General features: G+C 35.7%; 1 protein-coding gene and 1 pseudogene across 1 annotated transcript; both read right to left on the bottom strand.

Moving 5' to 3' along the window:
• Nucleotides 1-2,105: 2,105 nt before the first annotated feature.
• LOC120186820 (glucan endo-1,3-beta-glucosidase 11-like) lies at nt 2,106-3,564 on the bottom strand. The gene is made up of 3 exons (XM_039190660.1): nt 3,477-3,564; nt 2,300-3,380; nt 2,106-2,173 (listed from the first exon to the last, which is right to left on the bottom strand). The coding sequence occupies exons 1-3, from the start codon at nt 3,529-3,531 to the stop codon at nt 2,107-2,109; spliced, it is 1,203 nt and encodes a 400-aa protein (XP_039046591.1). The 5' UTR covers nt 3,532-3,564; the 3' UTR covers nt 2,106.
• Nucleotides 3,565-6,207: 2,643 nt separating this feature from the next.
• Nucleotides 6,208-24,423, bottom strand: LOC120186832 (annotated as a pseudogene).
• Nucleotides 24,424-26,274: the final 1,851 nt, after the last annotated feature.

Below are 26,274 nucleotides of genomic sequence, written 5' to 3'. Positions count from 1 at the left end.
CACGCCCACGATTGTAATAACATCGTGCATCCACCGATTTCAGTCGTGTACGCATCATTAACAATTAATGATGCCTTGCACATCTCGCGATACAAGAATGCCAATATTACTGATCCCCAACTATACTGACGGGTCATAAAGAAGTTCTCCAAAAACGGAAGATATTGTATATGGACAAGATTACTGGATTTATCTGGCATCAAGATTCCGCCGATCAAACGTAATATATATGCTCGAGTTGCATATAATGTCTCGCTCACTACATTGTGGATCGAGCTTAAACTCATTTGCCAACCAGGATAATCTCAGCCGTGACCCTTTTGCTACATCTTTGTCTGGTACCTTCCCAAGGTAACGCTCACATATTGCAAACATGTCAAGATCTGTATTTCCAACCACTGCCATTCCATTTGTAGGAACCCCTAGTTGTAAAGCCACATCCTCCAAAGTGATCGTACATTCACCACATGGAAGATGAAAAGTATGAGTTTCTGGTCTCCACCTTTCAATTAATGCACTTATCAAACCGGGGATCAACCGAAATTCTCTTACAAAAGCAACATCATAAAAACCCACTATTTTCAAATTATCAACAATACGTTGATCTGGCATCTCACAGTTGATAAGTCGAGGACGAAGGACTCGTTGTTCGTCATCCTGCAATTTATTAGTCATTGTAATTAGAATTAATACACCGTTCTCAAATAAAAAAAATAAGTCGATCATATTACCAGTTCTCCCAAATTACTCGAAATGTGTCGACCATCTAGCCTCAAAAGAACATTTTCTTCGGCCATGTTTCAACAAATCTAAACAAAAAAAAATTAAATATTACACTCAATTATTACATTGTTTTATTCAAATAATCAATTGCATGTTATCTACTATTTGCTTCTCAACATTTTCAAACTTTGCAATTTAATCACTAAATTTATAAATTCTTTCAAATTTAACCAATTAAGCATATTAATACTAAATTCAAGCATAGTATACCAACTTTTTATAATTTACTCTAATTTCTTAAATTCCTCAAATTTTGCAAAACGATCCCTAATTACTATTTGGTTCTCAACATTTTCAAAGTTAGCAATTTAATCCATAAATTTTAAATTCTTTCTAATTTAACCAATTAAGCATACTAATACTAAATTCCAGCATAGTATAGCAACTTTTAATAATTTACTCTTATTCCTTAAATTCCTTAAATTTTACAAAACGGTCCCTAAAACTTTACAATGTTCCAAAATGGTCCCAACCTTATTTCAAATTATGTAACAACATATAAATTATTATTTCAGAGTGTAACAACATATAATCACAAAATTAATAAACTTATGAAACTAAAATTATGATATCAATATGAAACCCTAAACCTTTAAAACAAGAATCAAATGAGATCTAGGGCTTGAGTTTAAATTACCTCAGGCTATGCTTTGTGATCTTACTGCTGATCAATCTCCCTCTCAAGCTCTCACTGCTTCTGTAATTGTGAATTGCCTCAGCCCCAAACTCTCACATTGCCTCAGCCCGAGCATTCTCTTATAAACACATTCGTAACTCATCCATGCATTATTGGATTTATTTGTTAAGAAGACGCCGAGCTATCCAGCCTTCCATGCAAAGATGCCGAGAAATCCTAACCTAAATGTAAAGAAGACGCCGAGAAATCCAACAGTTGCATGCCCCCCACATGCAGACGTGCAGGACCCCCACATGCAGACGTGCAGCCCTGCAGGACCCGTGCTCTCTCCTTGCAGAACCCGTGCTCTCTCCTTGCAGAACCCGTGATTTCTCACGTCCAGTCCCATGCACAGCACTGAAGACGCCGAGATTTCCTACGAAGAATCCAACTGAAGACGCCGAGAGTTCCTATGAAGAATCCAACTGAAGACGCCGAGAGATCAATCATACATGCACAGCTCCCACGCTTCCACATCTGCTGAAGACGCCGGGATATCCAAGTTGAAGATGAAGACGCCGAGCTTTCCATATTTCCTATAGCAATCACCCCATTTGAGGAAATAATAATTAAAGTGCATTATTTGGGGAATTAAACCTCCCCGTATACATTATTCCGGCAAAATAGCCGGATAAAACGCCAATTCTCTACACCACTATTTTTATCAACAACAGTGACGCCATCAACACATGCCCGACGAGTTCATATCTTCCCTGCAAATCAATCAAACCAAAAATTGAAAAAAAAATTGGTAAATTTCAAGTTCCACTGTTTGTCATTTTCAAGAGAATCCAATGAAAAGTGGCAACTTTTAACAGTAAAAACGCGGAAAGCTCCCAACTTACCGTCGCTGAAGAAATAGACAAATAACCAGTGGAAGAACTCGTCGGAGAAAAAGGCGTCGTCAGTCCATTACCAATACTTCCACCGGCGGTCGAATCATTGCTATTAGTAATTCCGAGAGCATAAGCCGGCGTTCCGTCAGGCTTAAATAACCCATAATTCCTCTCTGAAGTTGGTCCTGGTTTCATATTCTCGTTAAACAGAGCAAAAACATAAATATTAAGATCCGAATCGGGTCTCATTGGCGTCCCTGTGTTTTTAGACATCAATTTAATCAAATTTCCATTGTATTTCTCGGCATTTTCGGGTGTTGCTCCGGATTCATCTTCGTCTCCCTTTGAAGGCCACCCAGTTTCCGATATATAAACAGGAAGTTTCTTGTAACCCAACGAAGCTAAAGCTGAGTAAACGGCGTCGATTTGAGAGTACAGCATGTTGTCGTAGTGCAAATTCGTCGCCGGATCGATAACCCCTTGGTTTGGCTGAAACAGAACAAAATCCAACGAAACTTGCTTTGGGTTTCCCTTATAAGCAAAGAATGGATACGCATTGATCAGAAAAGGTGACCCTGTTTTCTGATGAAAGCTCAAAGTTTGGCTTAAAATGTCGATTAGATCTTCACGGAAAGCTCCGGCTGAAGGCGGGTACGACGTTTGAAGGATGGCTAAGGAATGTGCGGTGGTGACAGTCACCTGTTTGTCGAGTCCGAGGTTTACTAGCGCCGTGTGAACGCTTTGCATTGCGGGGAGAAGGTTGTCGGAGAGAGAAGTGTCGTTGAAAGTGAGAACCTCGTTCCCGACGAAGATGCAGGTGATTTTCGTGTCGGGTAAGTGGGATTGAACGTTTTGTTTAACCCAAGCTTGTGCATTGTTCGGATCTCGCATGTTGCCTAAATCCTCGTTGCCTAAACCAATGATGAATTCGACGCCGGTGTTCGCGAATGAGCTAAGTACTCTGGCATCCGCATCGTAGAGTTTAACTTTGGTGGCTCCGATAGATTTCACGAGCGGCACTACGTTTTCCGGCGGTGGAAGATTATCTGCTATTTGTCCATAATTGATCCCAATCGAATTAACCATTAAAGCAAACAAATAAACTGCAAAAAAAAAAAAATTAGTTAATTACCATATCCATGCAATCTAATTGAAAATCCAAGTAAATAAAACCAACCCAGTACCTGAAATTACAAGAACAACAGAACCATAGTTGAAGAATTTAGTTAACTCCATGAGAACAGAGCAGAAAGCCAGAAAGGCAAAAGCTGTGAATGGACAAGCAAAAATTTGGTCGCCAAAAGCGTTGAAGATGACACAACACGAGACAACGAAACAAGAAAGTGCGTTGGTTGGTTATAAGCTGAGAAATCAGAGCGACAACTGTAATGGAGCTAGTGGGAAAGTTGATGAGAGCAATAATTGAGCACACAGCAAGTGTTTCATGTCGACAAGTTGTTGAAAGCAATCGGGGTTTAGCAAAAAAGGAAAAAGAAGAGGGTTTAAGAATCTGGAGATTAATGGCCCTCCTCTCTTCTCTTCCCTGGTTGGCTGGCTGGCTGGCTGGCTACGGTTGCTTGGGTCGGCAAATATATAAATTGATTTAGAGTCGGTGATTAGGGTTGGCCATTGGTTAAGATCTTCTTGACGGTGGGGACCATGGGAAGCTAGATTTTTTTCCTTCTTTTTTTTGTTTCAAGATATTAAATGATTGTTTATGAACGAACGATTAGGGAGGGCAAACGGTACAGTTTTGTGTATTTCGCACCACATTTGTTTCGATTAGAGTAGGGATATGTATAATTTTAGCGAGTAGTGGGCGGGTGTGGATTTAGAAAGTGGTACCCGTCGAGGGTGGTGGGCGGGTAATGGGTTTGAGACATTACCCGCCCCGCATCCGCCCGCCCCGCATCCGTCCGCCCCACATCCGCCCGCCTAGCTAAATATCAATTAAATTTTGGACCATTATGAATTTAGGTGTAATTTTAGAGACTAATTTATAAATTCTAATATTGTATAAGATATAGCATGTAATTTATCCAACTCTCCAACAAGTAACAAATGATATTTTAGGCATTCTTGTCTCTACTGTCCCATCAAAATCTGCATTCAGTATAGGTGAAAGAGTAATTGATCCTTATCGTAGTCGATTACTTCCGGAGACGATTGAAGCATTAATATATGCTCAAAATTAGCTTTGGGCCGATATTAAATGTAATATTATTATTTAGTTTATATTAGTTGTCAAATTGTACTTAATTATCTTATTAAAGTTTAGTTACTAACTTATATTAGTTTTACTTTCTATTATATATGTAGGTAGTAGTGAATTTAAATTGGAGCGCTCTCAGTTGGAGGAAATAGAGAATGATGATTGTAATACTGGAATATTATATGTCAGAAATATTGCCTGAAATTTTAGAATGTTGTGCCAAAGAACAAAAATATTATGTGTTTGTCATTTATGTTTCTAGACTTTAATTATGTATTTTATTATAGTGTTTTGTATTTTAAGATTTATATTAACACTTAACTTAGATAATCCTTGGATTATTTTATTATGTTTCTTAATGGACATGTTTTTTTTTTATGTTTGTTGCTTATGTATAACTTAAGTTTGTTGTCAGTCGGGTCTAGACGGGTACGTCGCTAGTGGGTAGTGGGTGTGGGGATGAATTTGAGAATGTACCCGCGGGCGGGTGTGGATTTGAAAATTTGTACCCATCATAGGTAGTGGGCAGGTGGTGAATTGAAAAATATTAGGTGGGTATGGAGATGAGGGAAGGGATATCCGTACCCGACCCGCCTATTTACCATCCCTACGAACTATAGTTGTTTTATGGAATGTTTTCTTTATTCTTTATTACAATAATAATAATAATAATTTCTGTATGATTTTTTAGGGTAAAGTTTACGTCTCCGACAATCTTTGCATGGGCCCCGTTCTCCCACTTTTTGTTTAGTCTATTAACCTATTAATGAATCGTTAGTATAAAGTTAATTATATACTATGTTCTCAAATTTTAAAATAATTATATTGATTTTTTCATTGGATATTATCGATGGTGCGTGTTTCAATCTATTGATGATGTATATTTAGTTCGAGGTTCACTTTATTTATGTAATAAACTTCATTTATTATTTTTGTTTATATGATATTTTCGTATTAATTTACCTATCAAAATTATTTAATTGTATCATCTTATATTATAAACCTTAACTTAAAACCCTATATAATAATACATATTAAACATCGATATAATTGAGTAAATTCGATGGTTAAATTGATACGAAAATATATAGAGACGAAAATGATAAATTGAGTTTACTATACGGGTAAAAATGACCCTGAAACCTATATATTTTAATATATTTATAGTATATGTTCAAAAAAATTTTATTCATTAACAATCAATCACATGTCCTACATACACTTAAACCTAAAACTCTAGAGAAAATAACACTCTTTTTAATTGTTTAATGAGTTCAACTTTTATCCGTTGATATTTTAAATTATTTTTCAAATTAAGTTGAGCAACAATTTTAATTTTGATTTTAGAATATCAAGAATATAATTATAAATGATTTTAAGAATATAAAGTTTCAAAAAAAATATATAAAATTCCACATTTGTTTTAAAGTTTTAAACACGTTGGTGTGACCAAACTCAATTCCTCCTTTGCAACCACAATACATGTGAACCATTGTGTTTAAACACACGATTATTCCCATGGAAACCAAGTTTTAAAGACTCATGGACGGGAATGCCTAGATTCAAGTATGCATTCAAACATGAAAAACACCTTTTGGCTTCAAGGATACAAAACCTCCCAACTTTCCACCCTCAAACATAGTCCGAACTTAAAAACTCGACGCCGGAACATTCCGAATTATTTAGTCACTGTTGAACGTTCACGGAGTGGCAACGTTTTCCATGGAAAGAGGAGCAATCTCATCTCCTTCGTTGCCCGGTTCACCGCCGGGGACTCCTAGGCTCAACAACAACTTCTCCCACGTCTTCGCTGGTCCCTGCATAGATGAACAAATTTTCCATCGTATTCGTTCTTCCTAAACAACTTGAAATTTGTTTACGTGCTCAGCAAGGCACCACTAACCTTCCATGAAAGATCTTGTGCCATACAGTTGAGGATCATTTCTGTCATGGTTTGAGTGCCATATGTTGCAAGAGCTTCCTTGACAGTCTTTGCCACCTTATCCAAGTCTTTTGGATCCACCGCATCGCACTGCAAAAACATCGATAAGTACGATCGAGTCTAGACGTTGCTCTTCACACAAGGAATGATTTCAACTACTTACATCAACATTGAATGCTCCCATTTGAAACCCTGTGAATCCTTCATTCACAGTGTCGACGAGTCCACCGGTCGAGGGAACTATCTGCACCTGTAGCACAGAGATTGCTTATGCAAATTCATGAAGCCAAATCAGTTGGTTGCAGAAAAGAAATGGCGATAAGCATTTACGGTTCCATATCACATAGCGTGCAGCTGGATGAGACCACATGGTTCAAATCTGCTGGAGATCAAGATGAAATCGGCACCGGCAATGATCATATGGGCCAGTGGGACATTGAATTTGGCTATTCCTCTAGCCTTGCCAGGATATTGAGTCTCTAACTTCATAATCTGCTCTTCCATGGCCTTTTTTCCAGTTCCCTGAAAGGAAGAAGATATATCCCATTATTAATACTATACTCATTTGAGCAACAGCAACATACAGCAGAAGGTTAAAATTTGACACTAACAAGGATTACAATCTGGCAATTTTCGCTGATGAATTTCGGTATAGCCGCCGCCAAAATGTCCGAGCCCTTCTGCTCTTCTAGCCTACCGATGAAGCAGATCACTGGAACATCGCTTTCACAAGGCAAGCCCACTTCTGCTTGGAGAGCTTCCTTCAGTAAAGGCTTTGCATTCTGTAGACATCATTTTTTTCATTTAAATTTATTATTATTGAAATTATTATTATTATTATTAGTATTATTATTATTATTATAATTATAATTATTTATTATTATTATTATTAATATTATATATTATTATTATTATATATTATTATTATTTAATAAATAATTACAACTGGACCGGCCCAGTTACAAGCCAACCAGAACCGGTCCAGCCAACCAGAAACCCTAAACAATATGTAAGATTTCAGCTAGGGTTTTCAAACCCTAGCTCCCAGCCGCCGCTTCCAGAGGGCTCAAGCTGCCTCTCCAGCTTCCAGACGCTGCTGCCGACTCCTCCACTGCCAGATGGTCCAACCAGTCGCTGCCGACGCTGCTTTTGCCACGCCACCTCGCCGCCGTAGATTCCAGAACACCAGATGGCAGCCCAAATCGAGCTCCATGGTGAGTCACCAGCATAGCTATGGTGACTCACCTAGACATCCCTCTCGGGACCGGTCCAAACAGAACCTCGTGGTGGCTATAAAAGCCACCATACCTGCGAAAGAAGGAAGAAGAGACAGCCACAGACGGCAGAGAACAAAAAAAAAACAGAACGAAAAAAAAACAGAGGAGGAAAAGAACACAAACGAACAGCAACCAACAACCAGAAAAAAAAATAGAAAACAAAGAAAGAAGAAAAGAAACTTACCCTTGGAGCCTTGACCACCGTCGGAAGCACTAAACATCGCCGGAGAACAGAAAATACCGAAGGTATTTTCGTAGATTTACTCCGATTAGGAGTCTTTTATGGAAAACAAAGACCGGAATCGGTCTTAGGGTATTTAGATCTACGTTTTGGGGGTATTTTTTGTGAATTCCGACCACCGTTACGGTGGTCGGCGGCGGTGGCCGGCGGCGGAATACGGTGGCCCATGGCCGCCGGTTTCCCTCCGGCGAGGGAAACTAGAGAGAAACCAGAGAGAACTCTGGTTCTCTCGTCTTGAGAAAGAAAGAAATAAGGCAAATGAGAAGCTTGGCCCTTCGGGCCAGGCATTCAGGGTTATAAACCCTCATCCGTGCGACGTCGTTTAAGGAGGAGGGTATCTGTGTAATTTCCATCATGGGTAAACCCTTTCCGCAGTCACTCCTAGTTTGTAACATTACAAATTAGTCATTAAAAGCAAGTTTTAATTCTTTTAATCATATCATTCAATTTTATTTTATTACATTTTAGTCATTATCAATTTATATATATATATTTAGGGTAAATAACTGATTTAGTACCTTATAATTTTATTAACGTTTATTTTAATCCGATTAATTAAATAAGGCTAAATTACATTTTAGCACTTAAAGTTTTATTTATTCGAGATAGAGCCTTTAAACTTTGATAAATTTTATTTTAATCACTGATTAATTAATTAAGGATTAATTACACTATTAGTAATTTTATTTTATGATGATTCAGGTTATGTTCATAATTTTACATTTATTATTTTATTTATTTTTAATCATTGTTTAGTTATGTTTTAACTTAATTTTTATTATTTTAATATATTTTCAATCATTACTTTAATTATTGTTTTACTATATTATAAATATATACATTATTTATTTAACAATGTTTATTTATTTTCCATATCGAAGAAAAGGACAGTCTTAATACAACTGGATGTTCTATTCTGATATTTTAAAAATTAAAAATTAAACAATATTATTTAAATTCATACTTATCAATATCAAAGAAAAGAACTGTCTTAAGGCACCTAGAAGTTCATTTCGGATATTCTTAAATAAATAAATATTTTTTATAATTTTGAAAGAATAGAATTATAAATTAAATATATTTTTGAATTTTTAAAATTTTAATAATAGAGACAATTGATAATTAAAAAGTACCAATTTTGGGCGTTGTAGGGGTGCTAATCCTTCCCTAAACGTAACCGACCACGAATCCCTTTTTATTACTAAAAAGAACGAATTTTTGGTTATAAACGCAGATCAGTTTATTTTTTTAAATTGATGTTTTATTAAAACTCTTTTAAAAAAAAATAATTTTTAGGTATTCGACCTACCTGACCCAAAAGGCCGATGGCGACTCCTAAATTATTTTCAAAATTATTTATTAACATTAATTTCCCCGCCAAATAAATATTTCGTGCCCGGACGAAAACCGGTTACGACAGCTTGGCGACTCCGCTGGGGAACGGTCAAACTTTTAAAAATCAATTATAAATTGTCTCTATTAATTAAAAATTAAAAGTTCATATATTTAATTTTTAATTCTTTCTTTTCAAATTTTTTATTTTTATATAATATTTATATGTTTTATTTTATTTGCAAATATTTTATTTCAGTATTTATTTTTCTGTCAAAGGTTTGAACATTTCTCCTCACACACAACACTTGCATTGCATAACATAAAGCTCTATAATTGAGCTTGTCCCTTTTAAGTGGGAGTGAAAGCGACGTCTTCGTGAGAATTTATTCTCCGTGTCAGACCTAGCAAGTAACTTTCGGGGTTCATATGCTCTATGTCTTCGTGAGAATTTATTCTCCGTGTTAGTCATAGAGAAATGTATCCCCTCGAATTGAACTCGGTCCGTTTAAGTCTGTAATGGACTAGGATTGAGGGTTAACAGTCCAAGGGGGCACTAACAAGGACAATTCGAGTACCTTACTCCTAGAACTAAAACCCTACATATAATAAACCCTAGAAACTCTCCCAATCTGAAACCATGCCGAAATTTTGTCATTAGGTATACACTAAGGAGAAATAAGCTTTAGCTTTTAATTTATTATTTTTTCTGAATAAATGCCTGCGAACTAAAAATCATGCGGTTAGGTTAATTTTTCCTAACAAAACATGGAACTAGAAAGCATGAAGTTAAGATTTATACCTTGATAGATAGATTTTTTTCATTAGTTGGTACTAACTATTTTATTTTTTCTCATTTCTTTTGTTTGCATTGCATGATCATAGCATAACCAAAAGGTGTTTACTTGAAAGACTGTTCATCATATTGGAAAGAAATCGTAAATGGACAAAAAGTTTTATGATCAAACAAAATATGATGCGGCCAAAGAAAGACATTCTGAGGAAACTCCGAGGATAGAAGCAAGCTATGCACCCAAAGATCGTATGACCATTAAGGAGCAAGAGGAGATACGAGAAATAAGAGAGCAGATGTCCAAGATGATGGATAGAATATCTGTGTTGGCCAAAGGAAAAGAGATTCCAGCACAGAAAGAGAGAGAGCTCAATGAACCTAACTCTGCAGTTTCAGATACGCAAGGGATTTCGATTCCTAACCAATTAGAGAAATTACAGACATTCATCATTCGTATTCACAAATCGTATGGAGATACCAAAGAAATGGTGACAACCGTACAAGCTCCCAGAGAAGAGAAGAAATCATGTAATCAGAAATCATCAAAGTTTGGTCTGCTCCCGATGTCTAAAATTCAGGTTCAATCCAAGACAAAAGGTGGTTCTCATATTGATGCTATACCTATATCATATAAAGAGTTATATGAAAAGCTACTTGAAGCACGAGAAGTGGATCCATATTATATAAAACCGTTCCCACCTCCGTATCCAAATTGGTATGACATCAACGTTCACTGTGAATATCATGCCGGAGCTCAAGGACATACCATCGAGAATTGTCTTGCCTTCAAACGTCAAGTCCAAAGTCTTTTGGATCATGGAACCTTACAATTTATGGTAAATGATCGACCTAGTTTGGTAACCAAGGGTCCTGCTAGATTAATACCAAAAGTCTTCAAAGGTAAGAATATCAGTAGGGGCGCCCAGAGAGAAGAAGATTTGCTGAGGTTTGAAGCTCAAATACGTCATTTGAAGATTGAAAACGATAAATTGAGCACCAAAATGGAAACCATACGTGAAGACTTCCAGAAGGTCAGTCAAGCCTTTCAAAATGCTGGCCTAGGAAGTACCCCAGAAGAATGGATAACAGGGGTCACCAAGCTGAAAAAGAGCTGCAACATATATGAAGATCTTGTTCAAAATTTTTTTTAACACAAATGTTCTCTTACAAAGGAAAATGATCAACTCCAAGAATTGACATAAGAGATGAAAGAACCCCAGAATGTCATGGAAGAAGCTGCAGTCCAGACAAGCAATATGGCCCATAAGTTGATAAACTAACTTGGTTTTAGAAAAGAAAATGGGAAAGTTATTCCCTATATGTAACGTTTTGTTGAAGTTAGGATTAAAAGTTGTCCCCTACATGTAAAAGTTTTGTTCGATGTACTGAAGCTTTTGTGTTCAATGAAATCTGTTCTAAAATGATCACTCTTGAGTAATACCTTTTCATACATACATTTACATTCTTATTTTTACTTTTTACATCTTTGCATTTCCATTTTTGCATTCATACTTTTATGTTTGCCTTTGAATTGCACAGTTTGCATTTTTATTTTTGGAATTTATGCATTTTCGCATTTACATTACATTTTTTTTACTGTTATATACATTAAATAAAAACATGTTAATAATTAATGAAAGGTTTTGTAACAGTAAAACCAAGGTCATTCATTCATATTACTTTACTGTCATCATGAAAACAATGGAGCAATCTTATAAGGGACTACAAGATCAGTGGCCAGAACAATTGACAGGGTTACCTCCGGATATAAGGAAAGAAACATCAAATTCAGTACCAGATGGAGCAAATCAAATTATCCAGTATGTGACATCTGATAAAGAAGATATAATTGATAAAGATCAACCATGCTGTCAGATTAAAGAGTTGAAAATGATAAAACCCTCTGGGGCATCCCAATTGAATCCAAAGAATAGCCTTGTTCATTATTTGCAATATGAGGAAAGATTCAAAAAGATGGATGAAGCAATCAAAAATATGAAATGTGTTGATACTTCCCACAAAGAATTAGAAGCAAGAGAGCTTAGCTTGGTTCCAGATTTGATTATTCCCCATGAGTTCAAAATGCCTGATTTTGAGAAATATGATGGCACCAGTTGTCCCTTAATCCATTTGAGAATGTTTTGTAGAAAAATGGAAGGATATTTGAGTTCTGATGATCTATTAATTCACTCTTTCCATGATAGTCTTTTTGGCCCAACAGTAGTCTGGTACAATCAGTTGACCCAAGAACAGATCAAGAGATGGGTAGATCTAGCTGATGCATTTTTGAGACAATATCGATATGTTAAAGGCTTAGCTCCAACACGTATGGATCTTCGAAGAGTAAAGAAGAAAACCAATGAAAGATTTCAAGAATATGCCCTAAGATGGAGAGGAATGGCAGCACAAGTTCAACCTCCCATGTTAGAAGAAGAGATATCACGTATGTTTCGTAATTCCCTTCCCGCTCCTTTCTGCGAGTTGATGCAGGCAAATCCGACAAAGGAATTCGAGAATCTTGTGACAAATGGAGATTTAATTGAGAATGTAATCAGTGAAGAAAACTCAAAAGTCACATCCAAGAGCCTGAGGAATCAAAAAGCAAAAGCTGATCATGTGAATGAATGCTGCATCCAGAGTCCTAGTAATTACAAAAGAAAAAGAGCAAGTAACTATTCGGATCGATCAAAGAAAGTCAAACGATCAAGAAAAACTTTGGAAGTATTCCAAATGTCCATTTCAGATTTGTATCCTCATTTGGTTAAAGGTCAATACATCACACCAAGACCAACTAAAATGACATCAAACCCTTCTGCTCATAGCTATGATCAAGATAGTGTTTGTAATTTCCACTTGGGGGTAAAGGGGCATTCTACAGGCGATTGTAGGCCACTGTTGAAAGAAATTGAGATGCTTATTGACAAAGGGGTTTTGACACAAGAAATGATCAATAAAATGGGGGGCAAATGAAGAAAAGAACCCTGATCCTATTACATACCATTATAGGAGTAATGAGGCATAATAAAATAAATAAGTGGAAGTATAGTACCTTTCTATTTTCAGTATCTTGTTTGAACTTGTTTTTTGTTTCTTTCTCCGCTTTTTGTGCAATAAATAAATGTGTGTTGCTTATTAAGATTATGAGCAAGGAATCAAATTTTAATCTGGTGATTATTGGGTATCAAGTAGATTAAATGTTCTTTTAGTTTTTCAAGAGTTATAGATCTATTGGCAAGTGGTAAAATTATATCTTCAATATCCCATCCAATGCCAATTACTCAAACCAAATCCTGACACTACAAAGATTCTGAAGAAATGTCTCCACCTGTTTTTATACCTACTCCAGATGTTTATCTTTTCGGATATAGTTGATTGATAATACTACATTCCACCATATACATGACTTCAAAAAGTCACACATCTGTCTTTTCGAACACAAAACCATCGTAAACCAAAAGACCTCAAAAGAACCAAACTTTCAAATATCCGTGAATCTTACTGCAAGAAGAGACGAGATGAGGCATCATGGATCAACTCATTGATGATAATTTCGAGTGTTTAGGGCATACTCAAAGAAGAAGGGGAAAGTGATTGATTGAAATAAATATATCATGCATTAATTACATTTTTCATGTAAATAAAGTTAAATCTTGAATATTCATCCCCCTGTGGATACCTCTTTTTACAAAGGTTCCTGTGTATGAGATGATGAATGGCATTGTTTCATTTATCCTTTAATATATATATATATATATCCTTTGTTGTCCCCATTTGAGCCTGAATAATGTTTCTTCTAATTCAACCCTAACCAAGGATCACCCTCTACATTAGGGGGCAAGATAAAGGATACTGGCTCACAAGAATAAAGATTGTTAATACAGTTTTATTACGAAGACAAGTTTCCATGAAGTCATGAAAGTTTTGAACTACAAAGTATGTCAAATACAGAGTGCTTGAAGATCAATCCAATCAAGAATAATGGAAAACCTCCAAAATGAAAAAGGAAAAGAAGGTGCTCAAAGCAATTGAAGTATTATACTCATCCAGCAAAGAAAAAAAAAAAAAAAAAAAGAGGAAAATTGAATCAAGATGGGTGACTTATTGAGCCTCAAGTTACAAGGTTGATCAAGTACGAACAAAAAGAGCAAGAAATGCTGAAGATATGAGAAAATGGAAATGAATCCAAAATTTGGCAGTCTAGAGGGATCCAGTTAATGGAAAAATCCCCAACAAAGCAGATCCAAGTTAAGCAAGGCAAGGTGATTGCATCAGAATTAATGGATCCTTGGTTTGATGATCCTTAAACACTTATTTGGGCCTTTTTATCCATTTTTTTCATAACCATAAGCCATGGCCTACGTTACGTACCTGAAAAGTCCATTTTAATCGTACATGGATTTCTAAGTAAAAGAGAATATCTTCAGAATTCATTCCGCCTCTCAAGATTGATTTTTATTTGTAAAAAATTAGTTTTTAAAATCTTTAATGCATGATATGAAAAATGATAAAGGTGGGTTCAAGATATAAATTTTTAAATAACATTTTGAAACCAAAGGAGGATTCGAGTTGAAAACCTGAAAAGGCGGCTCGAATATTGAATGGTGCAACAACGACATAAGAGACGATCTTAAGCTCTTAATAAAGCACCACACATCTCAAAAACGTTCCTGAGATTCTGGAAACGAGAAGCATCTCTACAAGATGAGCATAACAACCATTTCTTCAAGTTAGTGGAAGCCCGAAGCGACATACTGAACCAACTTGAAAGAACCTACTTTACCAAAATCAACCTACACCTCAAATCAGTCAATAATTTTGACACTTGCCATAGGACTATGATTTTTGAATGATTTAAAAGTGTAGTTGATTTATTTGATATTCATTAAACTCCTTGTTTATGATTCGATTATATTGTGAACCTGAAAGGGGTAATACTTTGCAAAATTCTTTCATTCTTCAATAAAGAAAGGAGAAAAAACATTTTCAAACAGTACAGTCTCAAATGAGGAAGGTCCTTAAAGCAATTGTTGCTTATTCTACCTCTGTTGTAGAAAAAGAATGAACGAATCCAGAATAATGAAGCACTTCACATTTTTGAAAGCAAGTGGTCTAAGAAGCCAGAAAGTCTGGAGAATTGAACTTGTGACACTCCCCTATGACATTATTAGAAATTCATCAAGAAAGATTATCGTTTATCTCATGCCGAGGTCGATAAACATCGCCAGACAAATTATTTTCCACAACCATCAAATCATGTTCTCTAGAAGATTACATCATAAAGCCATGAACAAGTCACTACCTGCACTCTGGTGTTGGCTCAAGTCTTGATCTATCATTGATACTTCTTCTATGCCGATCACTTTCTTTGTCAAGAGGATACCCATTATGTCCTTCAGAAGATTGCTGAATTTGAATTTGAGGACTTATGGCACAGAATAAGACATTGGAACAAATTCTACATTTGTATGCCGTACAGGATTCCAAAAGTTGAGATAACCAGTTTTACCATTAAATAAACCTTTCATGGTTAGGGAAGAGTGGGATAAGACAGTGTGTATTTTGGAGCAGCAGAAGAGACAGTCATTGTGGTAGTCATTGCAAGAAAATGCACCATCAAAAATCTTCTATTTTATCCTGATGATGTTTATTTCTTCTAGTAAGGTTGTTACACTGGATGTCACCGACAACAAGGTCGAATTCGACAAATCTACTCATCAATTGCTCCAACCTATCATCATCCAGTTCTTGCACATCTGTTTTCAAAAATATGCCAAGACAGTAGAAGACAGCCTCTGCATTATTGATCCCAGAAGAAAAAAAAGATAGGACATTGATATCACCAGAGAACATGTCTCTAGCAGCTCCTTATATATGGTTTTTAGGGAAACCTAGAAGCATTTCTACCTCATCAGGTTCAAGTGGAACAACTTTATTTCTTCCAACCCATACCAGATTCCATTTTCGGCACTCATCAAGAATATACTTCTGGACACTCGAAGGAAGGTCACCAGTTTGTTGTCAATGGAAAAGCATCATGTACAGCACATGGAGGAAGCAGAATAAGAGAAAATTTGTTCTTAATTGGCAGAATTATGAATATAGCCCTTTTCAGTGTAGTAGCATGGAAATGCTTCGAATCTACAAATTCTGGCTCTACATCGAATAAGCACTGGGATATCCTAGTCCAAACATTAACTGGAACAAATATAATGTGCTCAATAGCATCTTCTGGAAGTGTTCTTTGAGTTATCTGATCTGGTTGGACAGAACCAATCATTGAATTTGGAAGAATAATGTGCTCAATAGCATCTTCTGGAAGTGTTCTTTGAGTTATCTGATCTGGTTGGACAAGACCAATCATTGAATTTGGAAGAATAATGTGCTCAATAGCATCTTCTGGAAGTGTTCTTTGAGTTATCTGATCTGGTTTGGTATGAACTCCAAAATCAATCATTGGATTTGAAAGATGAATTTGCTCATAGTAGAAATAAGGAGACTCAATAGCATCTTCTGGAAGTGTTCTTTGAGTTATCTGATCTGGTTTGGTATGAACTCCAAAATCAATCATTAGATTTGAAAGATGAATTTGCTCATGGTAGAAATAAGGAGACCCAATAGCATCTTCTGGAAGTGTTCTTTAAGTTATCTGGTCTGGTTTGGTATGAATCCCAGAACCAATCATTGGAATTGAAAGGTGAATTACATGATTGTCTTCATTAAGAAGCTTCTTTTCAAGCTTCCTTTGCTTCTTTCTTTCCACAAATCATAGCCTAAGTTTCGCCTTTACTTGTAATTGGGGTCATTGTATAATGAATTCCTACCTTCTACTGGAAGAAGTACGTCAGCAGTCTTATCCATTTGATCAGCACATATAAAGTCTGTCAATTCTGCAATTGATGAATCTGAACCACATTTCTTCATGGCTATTGAAGCCTCAGCCTCTGAGAATCTCATTTTTGTCAAGTATAACAGTTTACTCTCCTCATCAGAATCAGAATACAGGATTTCCTCGGTATCATAAGAACTATCAATATCTGTGAAATCATCCTGAAAAATCACTTCATAATCAGATGAGTTGTTATCAGAATCAACATGTTGCATGGGTGCAGATTTTTGATGAGCCTGTACCACTGTATATATAATCTTGCCATTGCATCAGATTACTATTCGCATAAATTGGTTTCTCTCCCATAGAAAAGTATATTTCAGAAATGACCTTCACTGAAAGATGATAAGCCACTGTGTCAACCTGGAATGAATGATTGAATACATCTTAAGTTTATGACAACATGAAGAGAATTTCAATTACTTGATAACACTACTGTTTAGTGACACCAGAATGAGAGTATTCAAGATAAATAGATTTGGGGCACGAATAAAGCTACAAGTACCTACAACAATTCATTGTCAAAATTGGACCTCGTGGGGATCATGACATTCCATTCAAACAGAGATTGAGAGTGAATCAGATAAATCTAGGGGGACATCTTGAGGGCCCATTTCAACCAGAAATAGAATATTGGGGCATTTTGAAGGCTCACAGCAATATGAATATTTGGGCATTCTTGGAGGCTCATCTCAACAAGAAGTAATGTTGAGCACACTTTTAACATCTGTATCAGTAAAATGTTGGGGAATGTTAAAGGTTCCTTCAGACAGATCCATGTGGGGTATTTTGAAGACTCAGATTAACAAGAAGCAAATATTGGGGCATGCTGAAAACCCATTTCAATCAGAATTAGGACTGTTGATGCATTTTTGAACGATCATATCAGCAATTGTTGGAGCATGCTGAAGGCCTACATCATCATCTGTCAAGATCATTGACTTGAAAAAATATTTCCTATGAGACAGAAAGATATGAAGAATGAAAATGGTGCAACAGTAACAGTCGAACTGACTATACATAATTGCTTCGTTCATCAGGCAGTTACATTATGATCATGTTGTTGAACAAATGTTACTCAGCAAGTATGTTTTCAAAAACCTAATATTCTTAACCGTATGACAGTGTGTTCTTTGATAAACTACATTACGGTTGCATAAATAAAGATGATCCTCAGGCAGACTACTCGATCCAGGGTTCAGTTCCTCAAGGTCTTAGCTTTGAATTTTGCATTCTCTGTATCAGTGATAATTGAAAATATTTCTTTGAGATTTCTGGCAGTTGTTTCAACCATTACTGCTGGGATTATGAAGCTGTTTTTCACATCAGTTTTTGCTTAATTGATGACATTGAAGAGAGAAGCTCGACTTAATTATATTACCCTTTCCTTTTATTACTGGGGTCATCATTACCAGCCAAGATAAATTGATTTTCCATTTTGGGTTTTATCATGAGCGTCTCATCCCCAGCAGCAAAAATTACACGGATATCTTTCTGTACATAGATCCTACAGTTGATTTGTTTTTACTTCTTACAAAGATCATTATAGAAGAAAATGTGATCAGTATCACATTTGTCTTTGCCCGAGATGATATCAAGATCAGTTAGTGTCTCCTATTCAATTCGACACCATCATATCTTGTGAATTTGACCAACTTTTTGGTCATACCAACATTACACTTGAATCCCCACTGAGTTTTTGTTCTCAAATGGTCTTGTGACATCATTCAAAAGCTTTGAACACTAGGCAAAGAGCTTCAATGATTGAGAACATCTGAGAATAAGCCATAAAAAAGGATGAATGTGTTGTCAAATATTTTACGAACATCTGAGTAGAAACCACAGGAAAGGATGAATGCACTATCAAATGTTTTACGAACCTGCTATTCTGATGCTGAACCAATGTTACGATCATATGGTTTCCATTTATTGATCCAAGATGAAGTTTGTCTTCTTCAACCCCAAGATTAAAAGTGAGATATAATGAAGATTCCTTTCCAAGGAAAGCTGAAAATTTTGACAACAAGAAACTAGTTGAGCCAACTAAGATCAAATAGTAGGTTGTTGTTAAACATCTTTACATGATATGGTTTGAGTTGTTTTGTTCGAGATCCAATTAGATGTGGAGACATGAAAGGAATTGGAATAAATCCTCCTTGTGATATGTTTCAAGAGTCAAATCAGAATAGACTCTATTCTCCTGATTAATCCCTGCTGAGTCAGGCATATCTACATCTGCACTTTTTAAAGATAATAGATTCTCACTTCAGAGATGACAAATTTTCTTTTTAAAGATGATAGATTCTCTTTTCAAAAATGAAAGCTTTATGGAATTTCTACACAAGTCCAAGCAAAGAAAATTGGTTTTATCCAAGACAAAATGGGACATCAAGGTCATAGTTCTGACTACAGCAAGAGTTCCACAAATGAAACATTTCTTCTAAGACCTTCATGAATCAAAGAAGACAGTAAAGATACAAGTTGATCAGATGATTCTGCAGAAATGCAAGCTTGATAGCATAAGTTGCTACATTGATATCCAGAGTTTTACAGATCTTCGGAAGAACGAAGAAAGGAAAAAATACCTGACAAGAAGAAGGTATTCAAAACCAAAAATACAGGAATCACGCAAACATCTGAAGAAGAGATGGACGCAATCCACAAGAATGAGTATTATCTTGAGATTGGGGCATGTTACCCAATCAACATGTTATTTTGAAAAATAATGAGAAAACGATTTCCATAGTTTCTCATTCAATCTTTTCTGAAAATGAAATTGTTGAATAGTAAGAAAACAATTTCTATAGTTTCTTACTTAGTAAACTATTTCTCACATCTGTAAGTCCTTCAGTGCATGATGTTTCCAAAAAGCCTTTGGGAGCTTTTTGATGTTTTCAAATCCTTCGGGTCATCTGTAAGTCCTTCAGTGCATGATGTTTCCAAAAAGCCTTCGGGAGCTTTTTGATGTTTTCAAATCCTTCGGGTCATCTGTAAGTCCTTCAGTGCATGATGTTTCCAAAAAGCCTTCGGGAGCTTTTTGATGTTTTCAAATCCTTCGGGTCATCTGTAAGTCCTTCAGTGCATGATGTTTCCAAAAAGCCTTCGGGAGCTTTTTGATGTTTTCAAATCCTTCGGGTCATCTGTAAGTTCCTTCAGTGCATGATGTTTCCAAAAAGCCTTCGAGAGCTTTTTGATGTTTTCAAAACCTTCGGGTCATCTGTAAGTCCTTCAGTGCATGATGTTTCCAAAAAGCCTTCGAGAGCTTTTCGATGTTTTCAAATCCTTCGGGTCATCTGTAAGTCCTTCAGTGCATGATGTTTCCAAAAAGCCTTCGGGAGCTTTTTGATGTTTTCAAATCCTTCGGGTAATCTGTAAGTCCTTCAGTGCATGATGTTTCCAAAAAGCCTTCAGGAGCTTTTTAATGTTTTCAAAACCTTCGGGTCATCTGTAAGTCCTTCAGTGCATGATGTTTTCAAACATTTCCATCCTGCTCGAAAGAAGCCAAATGAAAAAATTATTGTCTTTTTCGTCTTTGCTCTATTCTTGTTAACACAAGGATGAGCAAAGAGGGGCAGCTGTAGACATCATTTTTTTCATTTAAATTTATTATTATTGAAATTATTATTATTATTATTAGTATTATTATTATTATTATTATAATTATTTATTATTATTATTATTAATATTATATATTATTATTATTATATATTATTATTATTTAATAAATAATTACAACTGGACCGGCCCAGTTACAAGCCAACCAGAACCGGTCCAGCCAACCAGAAACCCTAAACAATATGTAAGATTTCAGCTAGGGTTTTCAAACCCTAGCTCCCAGCCGCCGCTTCCAGAGGGCTCAAGCTGCCTCTCCAGCTTCCAGACGCTGCTGCCGACTCCTCCACTGCCAGATGGTCCAACCAGTCGCTGCCGACGCTGCTTTTGCCACGCCACCTCGCCGCCGTAGATTCCAGAACACCAGATGGCAGCCCAAATCGAGCTCCATGGTGAGTCACCAGCATAGCTATGGTGACTCACCTAGACATCCCTCTCGGGACCGGTCCAAACAGAACCTCGTGGTGGCTATAAAAGCCACCATACCTGCGAAAGAAGGAAGAAGAGACAGCCACAGACGGCAGAGAACAAAAAAAAAACAGAACGAAAAAAAAACAGAGGAGGAAAAGAACACAAACGAACAGCAACCAACAACCAGAAAAAAAAATAGAAAACAAAGAAAGAAGAAAAGAAACTTACCCTTGGAGCCTTGACCACCGTCGGAAGCACTAAACATCGCCGGAGAACAGAAAATACCGAAGGTATTTTCGTAGATTTACTCCGATTAGGAGTCTTTTATGGAAAACAAAGACCGGAATCGGTCTTAGGGTATTTAGATCTACGTTTTGGGGGTATTTTTTGTGAATTCCGACCACCGTTACGGTGGTCGGCGGCGGTGGCCGGCGGCGGAATACGGTGGCCCATGGCCGCCGGTTTCCCTCCGGCGAGGGAAACTAGAGAGAAACCAGAGAGAACTCTGGTTCTCTCGTCTTGAGAAAGAAAGAAATAAGGCAAATGAGAAGCTTGGCCCTTCGGGCCAGGCATTCAGGGTTATAAACCCTCATCCGTGCGACGTCGTTTAAGGAGGAGGGTATCTGTGTAATTTCCATCATGGGTAAACCCTTTCCGCAGTCACTCCTAGTTTGTAACATTACAAATTAGTCATTAAAAGCAAGTTTTAATTCTTTTAATCATATCATTCAATTTTATTTTATTACATTTTAGTCATTATCAGTTTATATATATATTTAGGGTAAATAACTGATTTAGTACCTTATAATTTTATTAACGTTTATTTTAATCCGATTAATTAAATAAGGCTAAATTACATTTTAGCACTTAAAGTTTTATTTATTCGAGATAGAGCCTTTAAACTTTGATAAATTTTATTTTAATCACTGATTAATTAATTAAGGATTAATTACACTATTAGTAATTTTATTTTATGATGATTCAGGTTATGTTCATAATTTTACATTTATTATTTTATTTATTTTTAATCATTGTTTAGTTATGTTTTAACTTAATTTTTATTATTTTAATATATTTTCAATCATTACTTTAATTATTGTTTTACTATATTATAAATATATACATTATTTATTTAACAATGTTTATTTATTTTCCATATCGAAGAAAAGGACAGTCTTAATACAACTGGATGTTCTATTCTGATATTTTAAAAATTAAAAATTAAACAATATTATTTAAATTCATACTTATCAATATCAAAGAAAAGAACTGTCTTAAGGCACCTAGAAGTTCATTTCGGATATTCTTAAATAAATAAATATTTTTTATAATTTTGAAAGAATAGAATTATAAATTAAATATATTTTTGAATTTTTAAAATTTTAATAATAGAGACAATTGATAATTAAAAAGTACCAATTTTGGGCGTTGTAGGGGTGCTAATCCTTCCCTAAACGTAACCGACCACGAATCCCTTTTTATTACTAAAAAGAACGAATTTTTGGTTATAAACGCAGATCAGTTTATTTTTTTAAATTGATGTTTTATTAAAACTCTTTTAAAAAAAAATAATTTTTAGGTATTCGACCTACCTGACCCAAAAGGCCGATGGCGACTCCTAAATTATTTTCAAAATTATTTATTAACATTAATTTCCCCGCCAAATAAATATTTCGTGCCCGGACGAAAACCGGTTACGACACATTCAATACCTGCAATGAAAACATACTATATAGAACATGTCTTCTACCACTACACAAACAATTGAGGGATTGAAAGTTACTGAAAGTTATTGAAAGCGTATACAGTTGTTGCATCGTATTTGACACTGATGTAGTTGTCAGTGGCAGGGTTCCATTCTTGAACATCCATGCCGTTCACAATGCCGGTGATGCCGGTTTTACGGATGATGGTATCGAGTTCAACACCTTTGTCTTCGCCCGATATAAGCTCCTGGGCATAGTAAGGGCTAACTGTCAAGACCTTATCTGATTCCAGGGTTCCAGCCTTCATCCAATTAATTTTCCTTCCCTTGACAGGTTTGGTATACCCGTCGAAGAAGTCGAACGAACTCTTGAACTGATCAGGCAAATTGAGAAGCTCGAAATCGGAAAACTGAAATCTTCCCTGATAGGATATGTTGTGGACGCAAAATGCAACCTGCCATGTTTATCAAAACAACAATGCAAGTGCTTTAACATGACCAAATTAGCTCTGATTCACTTAAACAAAAGAGGCCATCGACCAAACCTTGGCATTCATGTAGATACCCCTTGACTGGTACATGCTTTTCAAATAACATGGAAGAAGACCTGTGTGCCAATCATTGGCAATAAAGATAACATCTTCCCCTGCAGAAGATGAAGCACGTAAATCTGAGATTTCGCGAAAAATGTGTTAAAAACTTTCAAGTTTAAGACCAAAGAGGAACAGTTCCAACCATATGGTCCTGAAAAATATTTGTTGCTGTTTAAATTCAGAACCCTGGGTGCCTCCAGAGCAGCCTGGCATAACAAGCTAAACCGCAATTGATTGTCTTTGTAGTCCACACCTGCATTAGGGCCATAGATTTTCGATCCAGTTTTCCCCCATACCTGAATCATCATTTTGGTCTAAGGAAACAGAAGAATAAAAGAGAACATGTCAGGAAACAGGGTTAACAGAACAGAATCCAAACCTTCTCGAGGAACAATGGGTGATCAACGAAGATACGATCGACTCCACGTTTGTAACAGTGGAAGAACCGGACGGTCTCAATTTTGTCACCGACTTTTAGCTGCAAGTTAAGAGGTGATTCTTAAGGAATATAATCCAAAGACAGTTCACTTTGATTAAATTCGAACCGAACGGAATCCATAACCTTACATCGCTTACGACACTGGTGTCCCATGCATCCATGTACTGATCATAGCGAGGAGACACTGTCATAACTCGATGTCAATTGGCCTGCTCAATGTTGAATTAATATCTAAAATCATACATGCCGCAAATTATAAATGAGCGTGCAAAGCCCTACTGTACTTACAGCCATTGCTGGAGGAAGTCCACCAAGGACATCACCGAGTCCACCGGTTTTGCTCCATGGACCACACTCGGCTCCCACAAAGACTAAGTTCATCCCTTTACCGCATATAATTTTCCCGGCAACCTCCGTGGGGTTTCCCTCCTTCACGGCTCTCGGGGTAACAGCCTTTGTTTTGCTTCTCATCTGCAACCTGTCCAGCTTGTTCAAAAACCTCAGGCCATTGTGAGAAATGGCGGCTTGATTCTTCATGCAAATCGGATTGTTCTTGGCATCGGCTCTATGGCTGGTGACATGAGCACTTCTTGAAACAAAGTGTGAGGCTGTTTTCACTGTCGCCATTGTTCCGATACTTCAAAGAAGCTGAGACCAGAAGAAGAAGAAAGTAATGAACTGAACAAATCAACCCTCCAAGTCCAAAAGAGAACGCTTGATTCAAAACTCATAGGAAGAACCCAGAATTATAAGTTGTTTATATGGGTGTTAAAACGTAACAATAATCTCGAAAATGACTCGAAAGTCAAAATATTTGGATTGTAGAATGATCAAAGAAGCAGAAACACATGCAACTGGTTCGGTGAATCTCTCAAAATTAGTTAAAAGAAGAAGAAATACCCCATGCAAAGCTAATTCAGAGTCGCTTCAAATTTCACGCCGAGGATCAGCTAATGTGGACTGGTTGCACCACTGACCGTGCAAAAACACGTGGCAGTACGAGAACGGTTGAGCCAGCTTCAACTGTCGAAGCTCAAGTACTAGTTCAACAAAATCAAATTCATATTCAATATTAAAAAAATTCATACTTTATATATATATATATATATATATATCTTTCAATAACGAATTAAATGTCAACACTTTATAATATTTTTATATCTTAAATTACTAGATACAAGAAAAAAAATATTGACAATTAACAACGATTCACCCAAAGAGTCGAGAGTCGTGCATAGTTGTAGTTATCAATACCTTTTTCTTGTAATAAGAAGAGGCAGAATAAAAAAAAATTAACTAACCTTATTTCTATATGTAATGGCGTAATGGGATAAGGGAATGTAGCATAGTAGGTTGCCCCCAACGCCAGGTTGAGAGTAGCTTCCGTGGAAGACCTCCGGCAGTCAGAATTATGAATTGCCCACTGTAGGACTCCATCCCACGACCACAAGATTAAAAGCCTTGCGCTCTACCAACTGAGCTGGACGGGCAATTCAAGAGGCAAAATATTGTTAACAATTATTAAGTACTATTTAAAAAAATTGATTTGATTATACTCTATGTGATATATTAGTATACCTTTATAAATAAGATATATTTTTATAATTAAATACCATTTATTTAAGAGTAGTAATAATATTATTATTTTTGTCAAATAATAGAAAGAAATCAAAACATTTTGATTGATTTAAATATATTGTTTTAATTTTTGAAATATATTTATTAATTAATTTTATCAAATATAGATTTGATTATATGTTGATTTAGTATTTGTAAATTTTAATTCTTTGATTTAGTATGCATACAAAAATTTCTTTAATATATATATATATATATATTATTTTGATATTATGTTTGTATTTATAAATTTATGTTTGATCCATTTTATCTACTAGCTGTCGTGAAGTGCTCACTATACGAATTTATGGTAGGAGATGTAAGATCTTATTGATTAATGAGTTTTTTTGTTTTGCATTATAACTATTATCAATTGAATTATTGAGATTTAATTGACATTGGCTAACGTACTTTTCTGATTTTGATTGTTTTCGTAAAAAACACAAGCTAAAAGCCATATTAGACGGACTGCATGATTATAAAATATGATTATTTACAAGGTCGTATATGGGCCTGGGCAGGTGCCATTATACTTATAAAGAAAATGGTTTTATATCAACTATGGGCCCTAATTATTTTTAATATTTGTTATTAAATGTCTATTTTTTTAATATTATAGGCTCATGTTTTTCTAATATTTATATTATTAGGGTCTACTCTTACAATTTATTTTTTCCTAATATTTGTATAAGTGTCTACTTTTTTATCAATATTATGTTAGCATTTATTATCAAGGGTCCAAATTTTTTAATAATTGTTATCAAGAGTCCAATTTCTTCAATATTTGTTATTAGTGACATACTTTTAAAATTTAGTTTATTTTCTAAAATATATAAAACATAATAATTTAATATTAAATTATTTGTATCTTTAAAGCATTTTCATATTAGATATTGCAAATATGATGTTGGGAGTTAAA

This window comes from Hibiscus syriacus, unplaced genomic scaffold (genome assembly GCF_006381635.1).
Source record: "Hibiscus syriacus cultivar Baekdansim isolate YM2019G1 unplaced genomic scaffold, ASM638163v2 tig00113721_pilon, whole genome shotgun sequence".
Taxonomy (NCBI): Eukaryota; Viridiplantae; Streptophyta; class Magnoliopsida; order Malvales; family Malvaceae; genus Hibiscus; species Hibiscus syriacus.
Note: the sequence above shows the minus strand (reverse complement) of the source record. Positions and strands in the feature narration are given on the sequence as shown.